The sequence below is a fragment of the Thermobia domestica genome, chromosome 18, assembly GCF_964235325.1.
Source record: "Thermobia domestica chromosome 18, izTheDome1.hap1.1, whole genome shotgun sequence".
NCBI classification, from domain to species: domain Eukaryota; kingdom Metazoa; phylum Arthropoda; class Insecta; order Zygentoma; family Lepismatidae; genus Thermobia; species Thermobia domestica.
The window spans coordinates 104,552,442-104,573,019 of record NC_137471.1 but is presented as its reverse complement, the minus strand read 5'-3'; the positions used below and the strand labels follow the sequence as shown (position 1 = coordinate 104,573,019).

General features: G+C 36.4%; 1 protein-coding gene across 5 annotated transcripts in view; it reads right to left on the bottom strand.

Moving 5' to 3' along the window:
* Window positions 1-324: 324 nt before the first annotated feature.
* Window positions 325-20,578, bottom strand: part of Strump (WASH complex subunit strump) — a 579,189-nt gene continuing 558,935 nt past the window's right edge. For all 5 annotated transcript variants that reach the window (XM_081746920.1, XM_081746918.1, XM_081746916.1 and 2 more), the window contains exon 21: window positions 325-649. In XM_081746920.1, coding sequence (XP_081603046.1) covers window positions 496-649 — 154 coding nt within the window. In that variant the 3' untranslated portion in view covers window positions 325-495. The remainder of the gene's footprint in view (window positions 650-20,578) is intronic.

Sequence of the window (20,578 nt, the reverse complement as noted above, 5' to 3'; positions counted from 1 at the left end):
TTTGTCTCCGCTTGCAAAGTTGTATGTTATTTTTCTTCGTTTCAAAAAGTCTTTCGTGTTTCTTTTATGATAATATAAGTTAATGATCTTCGGCAAAGTTTATATTAATAACATGAATTGTTCTTAAACCTTTGGTTCACAAGTTTGTTTCTTCTCCACACGAAACTACAGATATGACAGATTTAACTCTCATAGTCTGCATTTGTTTCAAAGCAGTCGGCATTACCTGGTCAAAGACTTATGTACGCTACGATACATTTGATCGATTGAAAATGCAACTAATATATTGTAGATGATTCCAACAATAAATGAAAGACACTAATGTTTGATTTAGCTTTTCTTATACAGCAAATATTAGACAAAATCAGATACAAAAGATCTTTGAAGAGGCGAAATTACTCTTGTGTGAAACTTTCATACTCTTCCAGATATTCGTAAATATAACTAGATGCTTCAACTGTTTTTCTGTCTATACGTTTTGAAATTTCAGCGGTTTTAACTGGTCATAGCTTGGTACTGGTCTAAAATGGGGTCCGGTATATGTGCATTCAGTACTTTTCGAGGAATTCCTGCATGATGAACGAATGAATCCAGAAAGTACAAAGTAACTATTACATCCGTAGGCAATTCTGAAGCCTTCCCACTCGATCTGAAATATAAAGAAAAGTGATTCTATACATTAAAATATGGGGCAGAGATAAACTTAGTACAATCAGCGGAAGTATGATCAAATTCTATTTTTAATTAAATATTAATTTTTACTTTCTGTTGCTGCTTATAAGCACTGAAAGTCACCAATCAACTGTACCTTAGTGTTAGTACTAGCCAGGATTGTACACCCAGCCACAAAAGTAATCCCCCCCCTAAGCGTTCTAATTCCATTACTTGAGGTCCAGGTAATTTTCGGGTGTGAGAACGCCTAGACAGATGCAACCCAACTTACACGTAACTTTTCTCGGCACTGACAGCAGTTGGTAGCCCTGATCCAGGTGTTTATGCGAGTAAAATTGTCAAGTAGGTGACTAACGAAACAGTTCTCCATTCTAAGATCAATCTCTCTGGTTCAGAGCGTGTTGTTCAATGAACATCATATGTTAAGGGGATCTTCTACCATCTCCGCTTAGGTTTCTAACTCTCCATTTGATAACATGTAAAATTTAATATGGTAATTTCTAACAAAGTATTGCAGGTAATAACTTGAAATTTTTAATACAAATACACAAGACCCATATAAATCCAACCACGGTCTCCAATTTACGTTACATGCGTTAGATTAATTGCAATATATTCTTCAGTAAGTTTGGCAACAGAGAATAAAAAGTATGCTGCAGAGGGGAGAGGGCTGACCATCTGTTTGCTTGTTAGCTGCTTTTAAAAGGACGCTCTTACCAGAAAAATCACGTTGTGATTCTCACTTCTCAGTGGTTAGAATGGTCTGGACTGGAAGAGCCCAAAACCTCTTCTTTCTTCCTTTCACGGTTTGTTTGTTTCTTCCACCCCCTGCTGTCACAAGAAGACAACTTGTTTCGGAAAGCACTTTGAATTAGTAGCGAAAAGCCAAACTGAATGACACCACGGACGGATTAAAGGGAGGGGCGGTCACTCCCTCCGAGAACATTTGAATACTTTGAATAATCGGAGTAAGAAACTAGAAATTGCGTAATCTAATAAGAAAAGTTTGTTGAAGTATACAAATCAAGACGCATTTTAAGTGTCACAGCATTGTACTCTCATCCCCTCCCCTCCCAATTCCCTTCTGAAGAAGTTCTCTTTTGTTTCTCTGTTCCATATTAGCATTTACACTTACACTTTCATTATCCAGTATTGATTTTTACCATACCATCTGCACAGAAGGCGAATAAGGTTTACGAGTCCTTCCTGCACCCTGTTTTAAAAATTGCTAATTATAATAAAATTTATCGAAAACAATTCATCTCAACGATAAAGACTTATACACATTCATTATTGCAATTTTAAAATAAACTCGCCGCCTGTCGCGTATGCTAGCGATCTAATATATACGAATAGATGAAAAGTTAGTTTGAAGCGTATTGTTTTTCTGTAATTAAGTTCGAATTCATATTTGTTTCTATTGTTGCATCGACAAAAGTGAGTGCTAAATCGATTTAGGCTCGTTGGTCTTTGCGAGGTCCCTCAAGATGCAAGGCCGTGGCCAGTCGCCCACCACTTGAAACGCCTCTGCACTAGAGGTCTGCACGTGCTCGGGCCTACAAAGAATGTATCACTTCGGGCCCGGGAGGGGTTCGGGCAGTAGCGTCATTTCAGATTTGGCTTGGGGGGCCAAGACCCCTTGATATAGGTAAAATTTCGCGTTTTTCACTGATTTACTACTATGCTATTGATAAAAGTATATAAATCTCAAACTCGGGAGGGGGCAAATGCCTCTCCCTGTCCTCCTAAATGACGCCCCTGGGTTCGGGCTGTGAATTTTTAAATATACAACCATATTTCTCGGACTTTTTCGGGCCTAACTCTGTAAATATAGTGTAAAACGATACAAATTGCACCGTTCTTTCTGGAGGACTTTTAAAACACAACTGCAAAATCAAACCTCGAATTGCTGTAAATAAAAATACAATTTTGCATTAATAATTAAGTTTCTGCAATTCGGGCTTATTTCGGGCTCATTTGATTATCACAGAGCTCAGTCCGGGCTAGGGCCTAAATGCTAAGACATATTTTGGACTCGGGTCGGGCCTCACATTGTAAATTCACGGGCCGGGCCCGGGCTGAAAATTCCGGCCCGTGCAGACCTCTGCTCTGCACCCGCACACATTCCTTCCTAGTCCAGAAAATCTCCTCCCCTCCGCATCGTCAATAATGGTAAATTTGTTCCTCGTATATTTGCTTATTATTGTAAGAGAAGTTCAAACCAGAACTCTAAAATTTGTTCGTTCTCTGGGGTAATGTGAGTAATGCAAATTAAGAAAGATATGCGTAATATACAAATGTCAGAAAAACTTGATATCAATTTGAATAACCTTTTACGTAATGTTTATTTTAGAAATAATAAACTTATGCAAGTATATCGAGGCATCTGAAATTTAATGTTAAATAGTGGCGAGTGAGCCAGAAGGGGCATGCACTATTCAGTTAGTCAAAGAACTCATATATGTAGCTTGAAAACTAATACTATTTAAACCAATATTGAATTAGACAAATTTGATCACTCTGGCCACAGAAAAGGCGTCACTTTCTATGGCCCACCCATCGCATGATGGGAATGAAAGACAGAGAAAAAAAAAAGACAAATTTGTAAAAAGTAGGATAACCATAATTGCAAATAGTGTGTGTATTTTTTAAGGAGGAAACCCAGAAGTACATTCTCGATATAATAATAATAATAATAATAATAATAATAATAATAATAATAATAATAATAATAATAATAATAATAATAATAATCTTTCTCACTTCAATCATAGGTTGATGCGCAAGAAGGAAATTTTAAAACCTTTCTCTCCCCTGGGAGAGCTGTTTTATAATTTGATAAGGTCTCTTCTTTGTAACTGCGTCTATCCCTGGTCGGGCCGCGGTGGGTCAGTGGTAGAGCGTTCACCTCTAATGCATGGCGTCCTTAGTTCGATCTCAGCTCGCACCAAGTGAACTTTGTGGAGGACAAACACCATGTGTGGGGGGTTTCTCGGGGTTTTCCCGTTTCCTTCCACTTTCTGCATTCCAGCATTTCCTTTTCACAACATCACTAGCTCCTTTAATCTACCAGGCATAACTGTGGGACGTAAAACTTATAGATTTTTCTATCCTTGATCTTCCACTTCCTGGTTTTCCTTCTGCCTTTTCCCCTATCAACACGGTGATCCAATCGGAGTGCCGAATAAGATGTCCAAGCATGCTGTTTCTTTTTTTTCCTATTATCTTCATGATCTGTCGTCCTTCATTAGCTTCCTTTAGTACGTCTTCATTCCTTTTCCTTATACAGTATTATTATTATTACACAACCACACAAAATAAATAAAAGTTCTGTGCACTGGACCCCAGGGTATTGATTCGATGTATTTTGGTACCCAGAACCCAAATTTCGAAACTCCAGGACGATTAAGCGTGTCAACTTTGTTTTATGGGCGAAGAACGTAAGTGCTGTTTTACGTTTGCTTATGTTTATCGCCCATTTAAAAAAAATATCATGGTCAATCGTCCTGGGGTTTCGAAATTTGGGTTCTGGGTACCAAAATATTTTGAATCCATACCCTAGGGTCTGGTGCACAGAACTTTTATTCTTTTTGTGTAGCTGTGTTATTATTATTATTATTATTATTATTATTATTATTATTATTATTATTATTATTATTTTCCATGCATACATTTTCTCGAAAATATCCTCCCTCTAAGAGATGATTAACAATTCATTCCTGAATAGTACTCAGCTTCTTTTCCTACTAATGACTATTTAGGAGTTTTTCCTTAGCTGAATCTCGTTATATTGTGTCTCCATTGTACGTAGAATAGGATTCGATTGCCAGTGTAAGCTCACAACTTCCGAAGTTGAGTAAACATCGTGAAAGAAATGGAGAACTATCCGAATAAAGTGGTAGCGATGTCTGGCCAAGAAAGACGAAAGGATTGTTTGATGTCATTGCACTGATCACGATCTTCTAGGTTGTGAATGTTTACCAGCTGGCATGTATTATAGCACAACGACAGTAGAATTTCCAGTAAGTGCACTTTGCATTTCGTTTCAAGACTATTCTAAAACTCAAGGGTCACAAAATCACCCTCCCCTCTTTCCCTTTTAGAAGGGATCTTTCGGGGGGAAAGGTGAAAAATGTGGAAACAATTGGATACAATTACTAAGAACATTTTCCTTCTTCCTTCACAAGTCTCTTGTTTATGGTCATTTCGTCTTGTGTGATAATTCGGACTTCAGAACACAAAATTGCAACGCTCCAGATTCCCTCCCCAAATTGTCACGCGCTTCCTATGTCAGTCTTCGAGTTTCTTCAAAGAATGTTACATTATCTGCTATGAGATCTGCAAACGATCTCCATTGTATAACTGCTATCTCGATAGAGGCAGTGGACAAAACTGAGGACAAAGCTGCCCAAAACAAGTTCTTGACAAAAAAAAAAAAAAAAAAAAGGAAGAAACAGAGACAACATTTGTTTTTAGCCAGAAGCGCTCATAAATCACTACCACGTGACGCGAAGAATATTAGGGCTAGAGGTTCAGCAGAGAGCTCTCAATTCCTGGAGAAATTCTATCCTCTACGTTGCCAAGTGTAAACGGAAGTATACATTATAATTAATCTAAATTGATCTGGGGCATTAAATCAAAAACAGAAACCATGAACATATAGATATTGCTGTTGGAAAATACCATGGAAAATTTTGAGACGGTAAGTGCAATATCTTGTTAAATATTCACATACAAATATCTACGTGTTATCTTATAGGGATCCTGAAACACTTGCAAGTGGGTAGACATCCCCTTAAGTTCAATATTGTTGTGTATGTAGTGTATTTTTCATTATATACTATATATTGAAAGATACGAAAATACTGATCACATATGCATCAGAAAGTAGCTGAAAATATCAAACCTAGAACATCTACTGGAAATAACTTTGTAAATAATTGCCTCCATTGAGAGACCTTCTCCAATTCTCCTCATTAACATCATTTTCTTTGTGGAGGAGAGAAGATCTTGCATGCCACACTGAGTATGCATTGAAATTGAAACAGAAACGAAAAAGTTTCAGCCTCGCCAGGATTCGAACCCGGGTCCACCAAATAGAACTTCAATGCGCTAACCACTCTCCCACCATGCCATTTAAACTTCCACACAAACTAATACCTAGTTAGAGTAGTTTCATGGTAAAATGAAAAGAAGATACTCAAATATAACAGAAACAAACAAATATAAACAAAATATAAATAAAAATATAAACAAGAAAATATAAGCAATTTGTGTCTCTTAATGACTTACTCAAGATTTCCTTGTTTAACTCAAAAACAATTTATATAGACGTTCCTTATGAGGAAAATATCACGAAACGTTCTTCAAGTTAAGGCTACACCATTGGCAGAGCCATAACTTATTAGGGCCAGGGGGCAAGTGCCCCCTTCCCAGAGAAGCTCCCCGCCGTTCGAGGGGCCACATTTTCAGACAAAATTTTCTTACTCCATATACGATAGGAACATGAAATTAGAAACGAAGCATCAACTAGGGTCGCAACATTACATAAACAAAACAGCACAAAAAAAGTAAGTAGAACAAAAATGAGTCGTGGACCCATTTCAGTAAAAAATGCCTATTAGCCGCTCTAGAAATAATATTTATTCGTATGGCTTTGAGATTTATCAATATTGTCTCCTTAACCATTTTGTCATGTACGAATTGGGCCAAGGTAGTAACAAACGGAACTGCAGACCTTCGCGTGCGAGAGGACCCAAGAATTAGAAGAACATCTTTTCCTAGGGGGCACAAATAAGCTTATTAATGCATGCACTCCCAGAAAAAATCTAAGTTACGGCGCTGGTCATCGGTTGCAGGGATTGTCCCGATTTATTTACATTTCGTCTTTACCACAACTTCTAATTTCCAAAGAAGAAAAAACGACAAAATTATTTTCACATTCTTTAAACTGTATCAACACGTGTAGAAATAGACAATTCTATGTTTATCTTCCATAACTACTAGTTTATTTTCTTATGTTCATATGAGGAATTTGTGGCAAATTGAGGACACATGATCATGAGGCTGCTGATCATCAGGCGCAATCCACTAGGGATTCGAATTCCTCTGAAGAGCAAGGTCGGAATTTCAATTGTTTTCAGTATTTCTGTGTTCGTATTCCTGTAGTGTTTGGAATACGTCGAAATGAGATGAGGTGCCAGTGGCGAACAATACTCCGGTTGAGGCGATTTGTTTAAAAAAAATATGAAAGCAGGAAACTCTTATTGCACGTGCCTGTGTTTAAATCCCGTCGTAGCATTTATCATTTTTTTCTGAATGGGAAGATAATGTTTATGTAATTGCTGTTGTAATTATGTAATTCGTTTATTATTATTATTATTATTATCACAGAAGGAAAGAAAAAGTAACATAGTCGAAGGTATTCATAGCAACAGAAAAGATATAGAGTATGTCAGATGTTTCTTAGGATTACACATGAACGCAATAATATTATTACGTTTATGGATTTACAGATATAATTATCATTTTAGGACAACAAGAAATGGAATATAAAGATTTGTTAGCTGATAACAGTAATGCATTTTGTTTCGCCCTTCTTCTAAGTAGTAAGGCGAGTTGACTTCTTAAATAGGACATTCCCGTGACTAGCGTTGTAAGTTCGATCACAATTTCCAGTTTGTGCACAGCTACAAAGAATTCCTTGGAACTCATTTTTGGCCCATACTACAGCAGTAACGACGTGTTTAGCCCTTATATGTTCATCGATTCTTGTCCAAACACGTTACTTGCCAGATGGTTACGAATGAAGTTGATACGGATAACGTAATTTTGTGCTGTTGGCATTTCACTTGTGAAGGAGGTTGTCTCAACTCTTAGACCCAGAGAAATTGAATATTTTTCATGTTAGTATACATCAGAAATATCAGTTTTGTAGATTGTAAAAATGTACTGGTCACACCCGGAATCGAACTCGCGTCCCCAACATTATGAAACTAACGCTGAAGCCATTACTCTAAACATAACTGTTCTGGGAGAAGGAAAAATGGAGCTGTAGTGAATTCAGTGATTACACATTTTTATGATTCCAGTGTAATAATGCTGAAACTTTCTGATTTCAGTCGTGATAAAGTAGTAAAGTATTATGCAGAAAGAATAGTCCAGAGAAGTCAACTTTAAATTGTCAACTCATATGTACAAAGGCGCTCGACTCGAGAACTCAACTCCAAAAATTTCTTCAAACTTCACTCGAATTTGACTCGAGTTTCGATTCGAGTCGAGTCAAAACGAAGAAAATTGAGCTAAATGCTGGTGTAGTTTCAAGTACTTTCTTCAAGTTTTTATATAAACAATATAATTATTATCAATGATGCTACTACTACTACCACTACTACTACTACTACTAATTATTATTATTATTATTATATTATTATTGTTAATATGGATGCGTATAGTAAAATTACAAGCTTTATTTAATGAAAAAAGTGTTATGAAAATTTAAAAAATCCTTGGGCAAGGTTTGAACCCATGCCAAAAAATATTTTCATTACTACGACGTTGCCCTAGAACACTCGGCCACGAGGCCCGGCAGCAGTTTGTCTTAATTTCCGCTATATGTAGGTTATGACTCTTGATGTCCTATTTGTATCGGCCAATAAGATCAGAGGATATCTGAAATTCTTGGAATCTCCTCCACACCAAGGTCTGCGGGGTCGTTAGTTACGCCTCTGGGCCCGTTCCATACACGACTAATTCATTAAGGGGACCATATTGACACATCTGACAATAATATACGACTATATTATTTTTAATGCCCCTAATAGTAGACATTTTTTTTTACGGAAATGGGACCACGACTCATAATTGTTTTATTTACGTATAGTGTACTGTTCTGCGTATGTAATGTAGTGAACCTGTTTGATGCTTGACTTATAATTTCATTTTCGTATCGTATATGGAGTAAGACAATTTTGTCTTAAAATGGGAACCCCTTGAACGGCGGGGAGCTTTTCTGGGGGTGGGGGAAGTGGCCCCCTGCCCCCACAAGTTATGGCCCGTCGTAGTGGCAATCATTTTTCTTAATTGGAAGGTATTGTTTGCGTAATTGATTTTATATGTGTTATTTCATTATTATTATTATTATTATTATTATTATTATTATTATTATTATTATTATTATTATTATTATTATTGCGAAGTCGAGACTTGGCTACATATTTTATGTCTTATGAATTTTCTGATTGGATTTAAAGTCTTTTTGTTGAATAATCAACACATTCCACTTCAGGGGGTTTGGAGGAGGGAAATCCTGTTGCTTTTCTTTGGTTTACTTGCACGCTACACCAAGCCTGGATACTACATTTCACCTTTCTATATCTACGGGAAGTGCCCTAAAGGTTTTGACAATCATAAGAGAATAAGTGAATAAATGATGAGATCAATGAACTTTGCGTATTAACAACATTTCAAATATCAGGTTGTCACAAAAGTCATGACCTATTTCTGTAAAATATGACAAATGATGGTTTGTTGATATACTAGAGTTATTTGGATCATGCAATAGTTTGTCATGAATAGCTAAGATGTTGAGCGTTTTGTGTAATAGTATTGCTCTTTGTTTGGTTTGGTTTTATAGATTTGATCAGAGATGGCGTGGGTCAATGAGAACTTGACCCACCACCCACCGCGACCCACTATGACACACGATCCATCACCCAACTTGGCCCTCTCTGACCCACTACCCACCATGACCCACTCAGACCTACCACCCACAATGAACCACTCACACACCAAAACACATCGTCATCAACACTGACACATGATCCAAAACACATCGTCATCAACACGACACATGATCCACGTCCTCTTTTCTACCGACTAAAGAGTTTATACTTGTAATAAAACCAGGTTGTCAAATTCTAACTAATCGGAGTTAGAATTTTTACTGTCAATCCCTCAAGCACTGCTCTGTTACAATAATGATGGATCTGACTTTTACGATATAAAATGGTAAAATGTTTGTCATGGGCAAACTTACGATTAATTTCAATTAAATTATCATGGTCAAATTATTTCCTTGTTGAATTATCGATACTTCTCACTTTAAAAGGGGATGAAATTTGAAACTCCCAAATCAAGGTACGTAGACCAACATACAGAAGCTTACATTACAAATTTTGTCTATTTTTCTCATAACTTAATGGGTTCATTGCCCTGTGCGCTAAGCGCTCCATATAATAAACAAGCTTTTAGAAATTATTATAAAGCGCATGGTAAGCATATATGGATATATGATGCGAAGCACTGTATTTTTTGTTGAGTTGATTTTGAGTTTAACGTTCCTTTCAGCAGCGAGGCTATATGAAAATGGACCTACCCCATGCCGTAAACGTCGCAAACACCTAGTGGCCCACTTGCGGGTAAACATCGATCGTCAATATAGAAACGAGACGGTTTCCCACTGCCGGCAGGGTTTCGTCGAGTCGAAACACGATATCTCGCGTCGGGGTGTTGAAGTTCCCACCGCGTCGCAGCGAGGACTTCGTTTTGGTCCGCACTCCTTCGATTCGTCGCGGAGCATCGCAAAAGGACCTACACGAACTATCGCCAGTAATGTGCATGCGGTTATTATTATATATTATTTTTTCCTGACGAACTATTCCTAAAGTGAGCTCCGGGGGTCAAGAATAACCACAGCCTCAGCATCATGAAGTGAAAAATCTTGAGTGCGATAATTGTATGAATTTAGATGGCAACTGTCGTCGATCATTAGAAAGTGAGTATGCGAGAACTATGAAATAAAGTAAATAGACACGCGTCATTTTGTTATAAAATTACATGGGAAACGCATTTTATCTTATCCCAAACAGTTATCGTCTCATATATACGGTTAAAAGAGCACTCTGATTGACCAGACTAAAACGATCTCAACGATTTATCCCTTTACAAGCGATGTCTTCTTCATCGTCTCAGTGGAGAAGCCGGAAAAACATACGCCCAGTAATCATAAGGTTGGTGGTTCGAACCTCCTGCCGGGTAATTTTCTGGTACTTTTTTAAACTATTTTTTAGACTCACCTTAATTTAATCAAATCACACAAATAAGCGATTTTACATATTTTGGGGGAGTATTTTTGTGGTTCATTGACGTTTTGTCGCGTCAGAAGATGCTGTCTACAATGCAGTGAGCATAGAGGTTCGTTAAATGAATTAACTTAAAAAAATAATGCAGTGCCCTGAAACACCAGATTCCCATTAATATAAGTATCTGTCCAACGCCGTGCCTAGATAATTAGGGCCCGAAGCGAGAGCATATAGCAGCGCCTCCGTACATGTGAGTTGTCAATTTAAAGCTGACTTCTCTGGACTACTCTTTCTGCATAACACTTTACTATTTTATCACGACTGAAACCATAAAGTTTCAGCATTATTACACTGGAATCGTAAAAGTGTGTAATTACTGAATTCACTACAGCTCCATTTTTTCCTTCTCCCAGAACAGTGTTGTCTGAGAGTAGTGGCTTAAGCGTTAGTTTCGTAATGCTAGGGACTCGAGATCGATTCCGGGTGTGGCAATTCAGTAAATTTTTACAATCTACAAAACTGATACTTCTGATGTATACTAACATGAAAAATATTCAATTTGTCTGGGTCTAAGGCCAGTTTTAGACGAAAGCATTTATCGTAGCATTTCTCGTAGCAGATGTGCTGTCAAAAATCTCGTATAATATTCTATGGCATGAAAAGTATATTGTGCTTTTACACGGTAGCATTTTGATAAGCATTTTGTCGTGACGTAGCAAACAAATCACTGGAGAAGAGCGCAATTATGACACCAAAACTAAAAACAGATATTTGAGTGACTATTTCTTCTAAAGCCCTTTTTCGCATATGGTTATTATGGTACAAAGGACTTTTAACGGTGCAGTTATACTATACAGATCCATAGATTTTAAAATTTACAAAAGAAATTTCTAATATTTTAATAGAGTAGTGTATAAGTAATGGAAATATGGTGTGCACTTACATCTGAGATGCGTATTTATGTGGAAATATAGAAATTAAAGTCGAACCTGAAATGCACGTAATTTTCAATAAGCTGCCATAAAATTTTGGCAAGTTTGTAATTTCCCCATTTTGTATCGAAAACAGAACCCAATCACCCCCTTCGGGGCTTCTAACCCATTCCCACTACTGCTGCTGCTACTACTACTACTACTACTACTACTACTACTACTACTACTACTACCACTATTACTCCTATTGCAACTACTACTACTACCCGTTCCTACTCCTATTCCTACTACTACTACCACTATTACTCCTATTCCAACTACTACTACTACCCGTTCCTACTCCTACTCCTATTCCTACTACTACTACTATTATTACTACACCTACTGCTACTGTTACTATTACTAAGTACTCCTACTACTACTTCTCCTCCTCCTCCTCCTACTACTACTACTTACTTCTACTACTACTTACTTCTACTACTATTACTCTTACTACTACTACTACTTACTTCTACTACTATTACTCTTACTACTACTACTACTATTAATACACCTACTACTACTTACTCCTCCTCCTCCTACTACTACAACTACTTATACTATGGATCCGTAAAGTAAAACTACACGTTACCACCTGTTAAAGTGAACCTGCACCGAAGAATGCAAGAGCACACTAATAAATGAAACGAGAAAGTTTTTTTTTAAAATGAATTTCTGTGTGTATCCGTATAGTGAAACTGCACGCTTTTAACTTTGTACAAACAAGGATGTTCCTCATATTTTTTTAATCAACATAATAATAGTATCCCTACTCCAACTCATTTTTCTTTACTACAATTCAATTTCCCACACATCGCTTCCTTTTAACACACCACGGCGCTGCAATCGGAGCAGAAATGCTGGGGAAAATGCTACGAAATAGAGCAGGTTCTATCGACAAGAAATGCCATAGGATATGCCATGGCATGGGAAATGCTATAGCATTTGCTACTTTACACGGTAGGATATCGATGATACGATTTTTGCTATGAGAAATGCTACGATAAATGCTTCCGTCTAAAACTAGCCTTAGAGTTGAGACAACTTCCTTTACAGGTGAAACGCCAATAACACAAAATTACGTCATCTGTATCAACCTTTATAACTGTCTGCCAAGTAACGTGTTTGGACAAGAATTGACGAATACATAAGGGCTAAACACGTCGTTACTGCTGTAGTATGGGCCAAAAATAAGTTCCAAGGAATTGTTCGTAGCTGTGCACAAATTGCTAATAGTGATCGAACTTACAATAGGGATCGCTAGTCATGAGAATGATCCTATTTCAGATGTCACCTCTCCTTTCTACTTAGAAGGGCGAAACAAAATGCATGACTGTTATCAGGTAACAAATCTTTATATTCCATTTCTTGTTGTCATAAAATGATAATTCTGTCTGCAAATCCGTAAACGTAATAATATTATTGCATTCATGTATAAAGCTAAGAAACGTCTGACATACTCTATACCTTTTCTGTTTCTATGAATATCTTCGACTATGTTACTTTTTCTTTCCTTTTGTGGTATTACCTGTCCAGGATATTAGTGCGGTTTTTCGAGGAGGCCGCTGCTGTTGTGTTTACATCAGTTTCTAGGTAAGCGTGGTGGGACAGGGGAGCGGAGAGCGTCACTCTGCAGCAGTGGTGCCCCCCCTCATGTCCATGACGCACTCCCCTCAATTGACTATCCGTAAGTATTCTTCCATGAAAAAAAAAATTTCGATTAATTTTTACACCCTCTCAAACATATTTATATAGATTTTTAACTCCCCCCAAATATTTCAATGACGCAGTTTGCGTCATAGCCCCCCTTGTGGGCACCCCTGCTCTGTAGTGTATCCAACGATTTCCAAAAGTTGCATTCGCTTAATTAAGAACGCCATAAATTGTATAGTTGTTATTGAATGCAGAAATGGTTTTCCTGCAGTAATGCAGATGTATTGTGGATGACATATGCATGGAAATTGACAATTTAAGAACAAGATAGCACGCAATTGAGTTTCTACCATGTATTAGGAAGATTGTATAACAATTGATTACGTTTTATTTGATTTCATTATGAGACAGGAGCAACCTGTAAAACACAGGAATAACGATGCCAATGACTAAAAGATTAATTAGGGTTGATATCTTAGAGACTTGCGCAATACCTTGTAACTGTAAGTTTAAGTCAAGTTAAGGCTCGCGATGCTTGTGTTTGTTTTAAATGTATGTTTAACGGTTGGTAAATTATTTTCTCGAGTTTTAGCCAAAGAAGAATTCCGATACCTTTCCACTCGAGAACTAAGGAAGTCCTCTCCGTTGGTCTATTGGCTAGCGCATGTGCCTTTGTTTTACGTGGTTCTAGGTTGAAATCCGTGTGAACTCAAAAATTAATTTTACAATCTTTCATTAATCATCTGTCTTCTCTAGCATAAAGAGTACAATAATGGGACGTTAAACTAAAGAAATATCATTTCATATTTTTCGATGAATGTGAACTCTTTGGAGGGAAAAGGAGGTGAAGAAGAAAATTTTCCTTCATTTTTTAAAGGGCTATGTGATTGAATAACTTGCCTTTCGGTACTGACTTGTAAAATCTAATTATAGTGCATCTTTCTTGTAGGATTATTATCGTAATCTAGCCTTTTGGTAAATGTGGAATAAAAGTATTGATAAAACATCAGCGTATGGGTAATGTAAGCGTATCATTGCTTCAACACATGATAAACTCACAATTCTTATTTATCAGTACAGAAATTCCCCTTGAACTCCTTTTGAATTTCTTTCAGACTCTAGGTCTCAAGTGACAAAGAATTAATGCTACTGTCTGTTTTCATACACAATATAATTTTAAAACTTGGCAGCCTAGTATTATCTTTGTGTCTGTAATACATAATCATTTGTCGATTAACTTCAGAGGACTGTTACGTGCGGAAATTTTATCCACACTTAATAAAAAAAATCTTGGAGTGTATTGCCTGAGGAGTATGCAACCCGAAATAAAGATGTAATTTTTTTAGCGCCTCTGGCGGAAAGTTGTGAATTACGTACCTACGACGGTGCTTGAAGAGGATGGCTTAGCCATTCGATTGCTACTGTGCAAGTGGGCACTATCTGTTCTGCTATAGTCAACTGCGTATAATGTTAATATATATCAAGCGTTTCAGAATTAGTGAATTTTACAGTTTATTCCTGAAAAAGAAATCTACATTCAGATATTTTCTAAAGTATTGGTATCTAATTTCCGAAAAGTGTTATTTCGGTTTGGCGATATTGTGTGGATGAAAATTTTTGTACTGTGACACCAACTTAATTAAATCGGGAGTGAATGGAATTATATACCACTTTTGTAAATGGGTGAGTTGTTATACTAATTTGTTATATTCTCTGATTTAAGGTGTTACATTAGTTAGGAGTAAATATACTTTATATCTATTTAAATTATTTAACAGCGTGTTATTAGAACAATTTTGAATATGATTTTTTTAAAAGAAAATTAATGCTATGGAATTGTGGTTGGGTAGATGTTGCTACTCTGTTAGACTCCTTAAATATACTTACAGTAAAAACAGTTTTCTCTAGTATAAAATTATATATATATATATCAGGATATAAATTTACATATGTAGAAACTACTATTCTTGTTCAAATCCTTGAAAGTATATATTGCTTGATTGAATTATTGTTATAAAGTTTTCAATTCACATATACTGTATAAGCTTTTATTTCAATCCTAATAGCATCTTTTTGATTATTTATATCATGGTTTTTTGTTTTGCTAAGCTGAAATACGCAGAAATCCTATAGATGAGAATTATTATAGAAAATATAGTTAAGATTTGCACTAGAGGATCTTGCCTAATTTCCCTCATTTAACAATTATTACTGTAGGGCATGTTTCCCTTTATAGATATTTGTCCTGGTCATTAACGGCCGGTGGCCCACGACGGAGCCATACCTAAGGCACGTTACAGGACTGAGTTTAGCCCGTAAGCACAAGTTACATATAGTTCAAACATATCAGATGTACAGTCTTGTTTGACAAATCCTGTCCCTCTCCCTCCTTTATCTGAAAAGCCCTATATTGTTGCCCACATATGAAATTCAAAGACAAAGGCAATCATCTTTAAACAGCTGTATTTTATTTCAAGTCTAAGTATTAAAACATGCTAAGTATGGTTGCAAGAGGTTTTCTTTTATGCTAATAATGAACTTAGATACCTAATTTTGGCACTCATCTTTTTCATGAATTGATGAAAGAAGCGGCTGTGTGATTTTCGGCCAATCGTTTCATCATCGGTATCTTTGAGCGATGAGATAACAATGGGAGACAAACTTCGTTCTTCAAACTTGATGCAAGTGATTTTGCTATCCAAATGCATATCTGTTCACTCTAATCAGTTTCAGAAGTAGCGTTAATTTTATAATAATATAATGCCTGTAAGAGTTACCCTGAAAATATATTTTCTATTTCTTTTTTTAATACATAATTCATTTTTTTTTCCTGAATTTCACTGGAGTTCAATACCTTGGAAGAACAAGCAATCTTCAATTGTCAGGCACCCCATTTTAGACTTTAATCGCTCCCATATCGCCTCGAATGTAACATTGGGTATATTTCTTTTAAATAAAGTTTTCAAAATACAGCAGAGATACTGGATTTTTAAAATTACCAAACCATGCTAAATAATGGCAGGTTAGACATCAGAGAGAGTTATCTTTATTTACTATCTCAGTCAGGGGCAGATTCAAGTCTCCTTCGGAAGTGGCTGAAAGATCAGTTTCCCTCTGACCGGATTTTTGTAGCACATCCGAAAATGATCTCAGTGCAAAAGAATTTTGTTACTCAAGACACTGCTTAGACAGTACATCGGAGATTACATGGTCCAACTTGATCGCAATTTCGAAGACGTCTTATTTCAAAACTACACAATAGAACTTGCTTTAAACAACGAAAGCTCAGTTGCCAAAGTATAACTTAGATTCACAAAAATGAACTTCGAGATTTTGTTAATAGAAGAAGTAGGAATTCCTTACACTCGAATGCTACGAAGTTCGTAGTGTTTCTTTGTACAACACTGAGGTTTATTCGCAAGTTATTGCCAATTTAATATGGAGGGTGTATGTACTTTTTAAATTACAGTCCCTTAAAGTGTTCTGGAAATAACTTCTATAACTTTTGAAACCACTGGCGTCTCTAGCATGTAAAATTGGGGGGGGGGGCATAAAAGAAAGTTATTTAAATGGTACTACCTAGCCGAACCTGTTCATAATATTCGATTCCATTTCTTATCTTTTTGCTTACCTTCACGGACTCCCTTAGATATATCAAGAACTCTGTTATAATCGTTTCACAATCTGAATATTATATTGAAAATATAATAGTATTTATATGTTATTCTGTCGTTAATATATAAATTAAATTAGAATAAAATATTGAATATTTTGTACTTCAAAATATTGGGAGGAACGCGTCCCCTTCGTCCCCCGCCAGGGACGCCCGTATTTGAAACTGTGTTTGTCTTAACTTGAACATATGCGTGAAGTGGTTTATTACGAACAGGACAAAAATAACTGTTATAGATTAATTACAAGTAATCCGGTTAGAAACACTATTGTTTGTATTTTAGTTCCAGAACCAGCCGCCCGCACTCATTCGCTGCTCAGGTAATAATAATAATAATAATAATAATAATAATAATAATAATAATAATAATAATAATAATAATAATAATAATAATAAAGGAATAACATAATTACAATACCAATTACATGAACATTATTTTCCCATTCAGAAAAAATAATAATTACCACGACGGAATTTGAACCCAAGTAGCTGCAATGGGAGTTTCCTGTTTTAACAATTTCTTTTAAACAAATCGCTCCAACCGGAGTATTGTTCGCCACTGGCACCTCATCTACTTTCGACGTATTCCAACTACAGGAACACGAACACAGAAATACTGATGACAATTAGAATTCCGACCTTGTTCTTCAGAGGAAATCGAACGCCTAGTGGATTGCGCCTCATGATTAGCAGCCTTATGATCATGTGGCCTCAATTTGCCACAAACTCCTCATATGAATATAAGAAAATAAACTAGTAGTTATGGAACATAAACATAGAACTGTCTTTCTACACGTGTTGATACAACTTAAAGAATGTGAAAATAATTTCTGTCGTCTTTTCTCCTTTGGAAATTAGAAGTTATATTAAAGACGAAATGTAATGTAAGTCGGGACCATCCCTGCAACTGACGACCAGCGCCGTAACTTAGATTCTTTTCGGGGGGTGGGGCTTTGATGTGGGAGACCCGGGTTCAATTCCCGGCAGGAGCTCATGTGGTTAGGATTTCACGTTAATCAGTAGGTTATGACAGATCCAAATCGCCATTCTTTGTCCCCTGTCATTTGTTTATCCGAATAGGAAGAGTACAGAAACTTTCCGTAACATGTAATTGAAGAAGAAGAAACAGGGATGGTATTGGCGGAAAATGGTATTGGAGGAGATACGGTGACAGAAATTCTGTATTCAGTTGGAGATGCTTCAAAATTATTAGTTGCAGTACAAAACTCATAAATATCAGTGAAAATAAAGGTGTCAAAGATATATAAAAAAATCATAAAACAATTAGTCAGCCACAGGAATGCATTTGAATCACTAAAGTGAAAAGTGATAAGTATATAGAAGAAGTGCGCAGTATTCCAAACGTTCATTGCCATAACCATAAAGATTACTTGTATTTAATATGTTTACGGCAAGGGCATAATAAACTCAAATATATATACACATATTAAAACAAATAAATAAGGAAAAGTGCACTGATATCAGGGTTATACAAATATAGTTGTCTGTATTTATTTTTATTTTATTTTATTTTATTTATTATTTATTTATTTATTATTTTTTTTTTTTACATATGTGGTGCCTTCCATTTCAACTCAGGCAAAAAAATATAAAATTGTACCATCACCATCTCAGATTTTGTTAACACTTTTTTATAGCAACTAGACATGTTTTTAAGAGACTCATATTTTTTTTGTTTTGTCGAAATAAATTTTCCCGCCAAGTAATGGACCATCAAAGACGGGCAGTACAATTTATTAATTGCAGAAGATATGGAAAATGGTCAACTTCGGAGCCTCACCATTCGGCTATGGAGACAGGTAGAGTTATAATTCTTGTGGTATGTACATAGGGATATAAGTAAACTATATTTTATTATAGGTTGGTTTGCGCTTGCGTATGTTTTTGTACATGAATTAACAAATCAACGTTAATTTATCTGAAAAGTCGAAGTTTGCAAATAGGGCCTTCAAACCCTATATTTTTCAGTAGAACAGCATTTTCATAAAAGATAATTAAAATATAAGCACGTACGCAGGAATTTATTTTGGAAGGAAAAATGAAATGAAATCTTTAAGTTTTACGTCCCACGGTTATGCCGGTTAGGCTAAAGGAGACGGTGATAATGAGAAATTAACGAAATGGTGGAATGAAGAAAGAGGAAGGAAATTGGAGAACCCCGAGAAAACCCGCGAGCGCGGTGTTTGTCCACCACAAAGTCCACACGTCGCGAGCTGGGATCGAACCAGGGACCCCAAGACCGGAGGTAAACGCTCTACCACTGAGACACCGCGCCCTCTATTTATTTCGGAGGGTTCAGAGGTATTCAGGGCCGTTCAAATTCAATTTGAGGATAAATTAGGCCTATATTAAAATTTGTAAACTTGCCCCTAGAATTAGACTAAATTTGCACAAAAATCAGGACTTCGGGGGGTCCGGACCCTCAAATTCCACCCCCTGCGTACGTCCATGTTGAAATATCTACGTTTTATAGCCTATTTCAGACTGCAACGTAAATTACGAAAAAAGAGCATAACATTTTAAAACATGGTTCATACACCGTAGGATAAGAAATGTACTCACGTGGTACTTGGCAATTTTAAAAAAGCGACTATATTTTTTGTCATATCTGGAGATAACTACTCGACGTTCCTCTACACAGTGCACACTTATACGTAGGTTTAAGATTCAATTAAAATTTTCATAATTCGAAAATATTTACAGCTTTCTTGTCTGCCACACCACACAACAAATCACGCGACCAACTAAATGAAAGATACTCCATTGCTGAAAATCCATCCCACGACGATTTAGTGTCCCCGAAACCGAAGCCGCATGCAAAATGTTAAGACTCACAGAATCTCTTGAGCCGCTGTGGTCGGAACTTCAATCTTTTCCACTTGAGCACAAACTCGAGAGCGCAATAAGTTAAATTGTTTCTCAATGAAAAAAAACAAAAACAAAAAAAAAAAAAAAAAACTAGATTTTAGACAAAGCTTGGTTTACTAAATTGCTTTTCTCAACGTGTCCGCAAGTAACAAAAGTGAGCAGGCTTCAATATCTGCCAAAGCATACAAAAAACAATAGTTTTTATAACATTTGTGTGGTCCTTCGGTAGGCTACATCCTGAAAGAAGCTCAATCCTAAATTGTAAAATTGGTAGGAGGAAAGGATAGTTTGGACGGTTTGGACTGCACCTGTGACCGAAACAGACTCGTAGCCGGCTTATATAGATAATTGAATGGAAAATTTGTAGTATTTCTGCATCTTGAATGCACATTTTCATTAACTGAATGCCCATCTTGTGTATTCATATACATGTGTGTGTATGTGCGTGAAAGAGAGAGTCTGACTTTTGCTCACCATCCGCAATTGCTTTATTGCTTTATTTATCTCAGGAATTCAACCCTCAACTTTCCACCTCTAATGACCATTAAATTAGCGACAGACAAATTTGTTGGAATTATTTTGTTGTGTCAGTCTTTTCAGAGAAAAATCTGGTCGGTTCAGAGCCTTTATGGTTTATA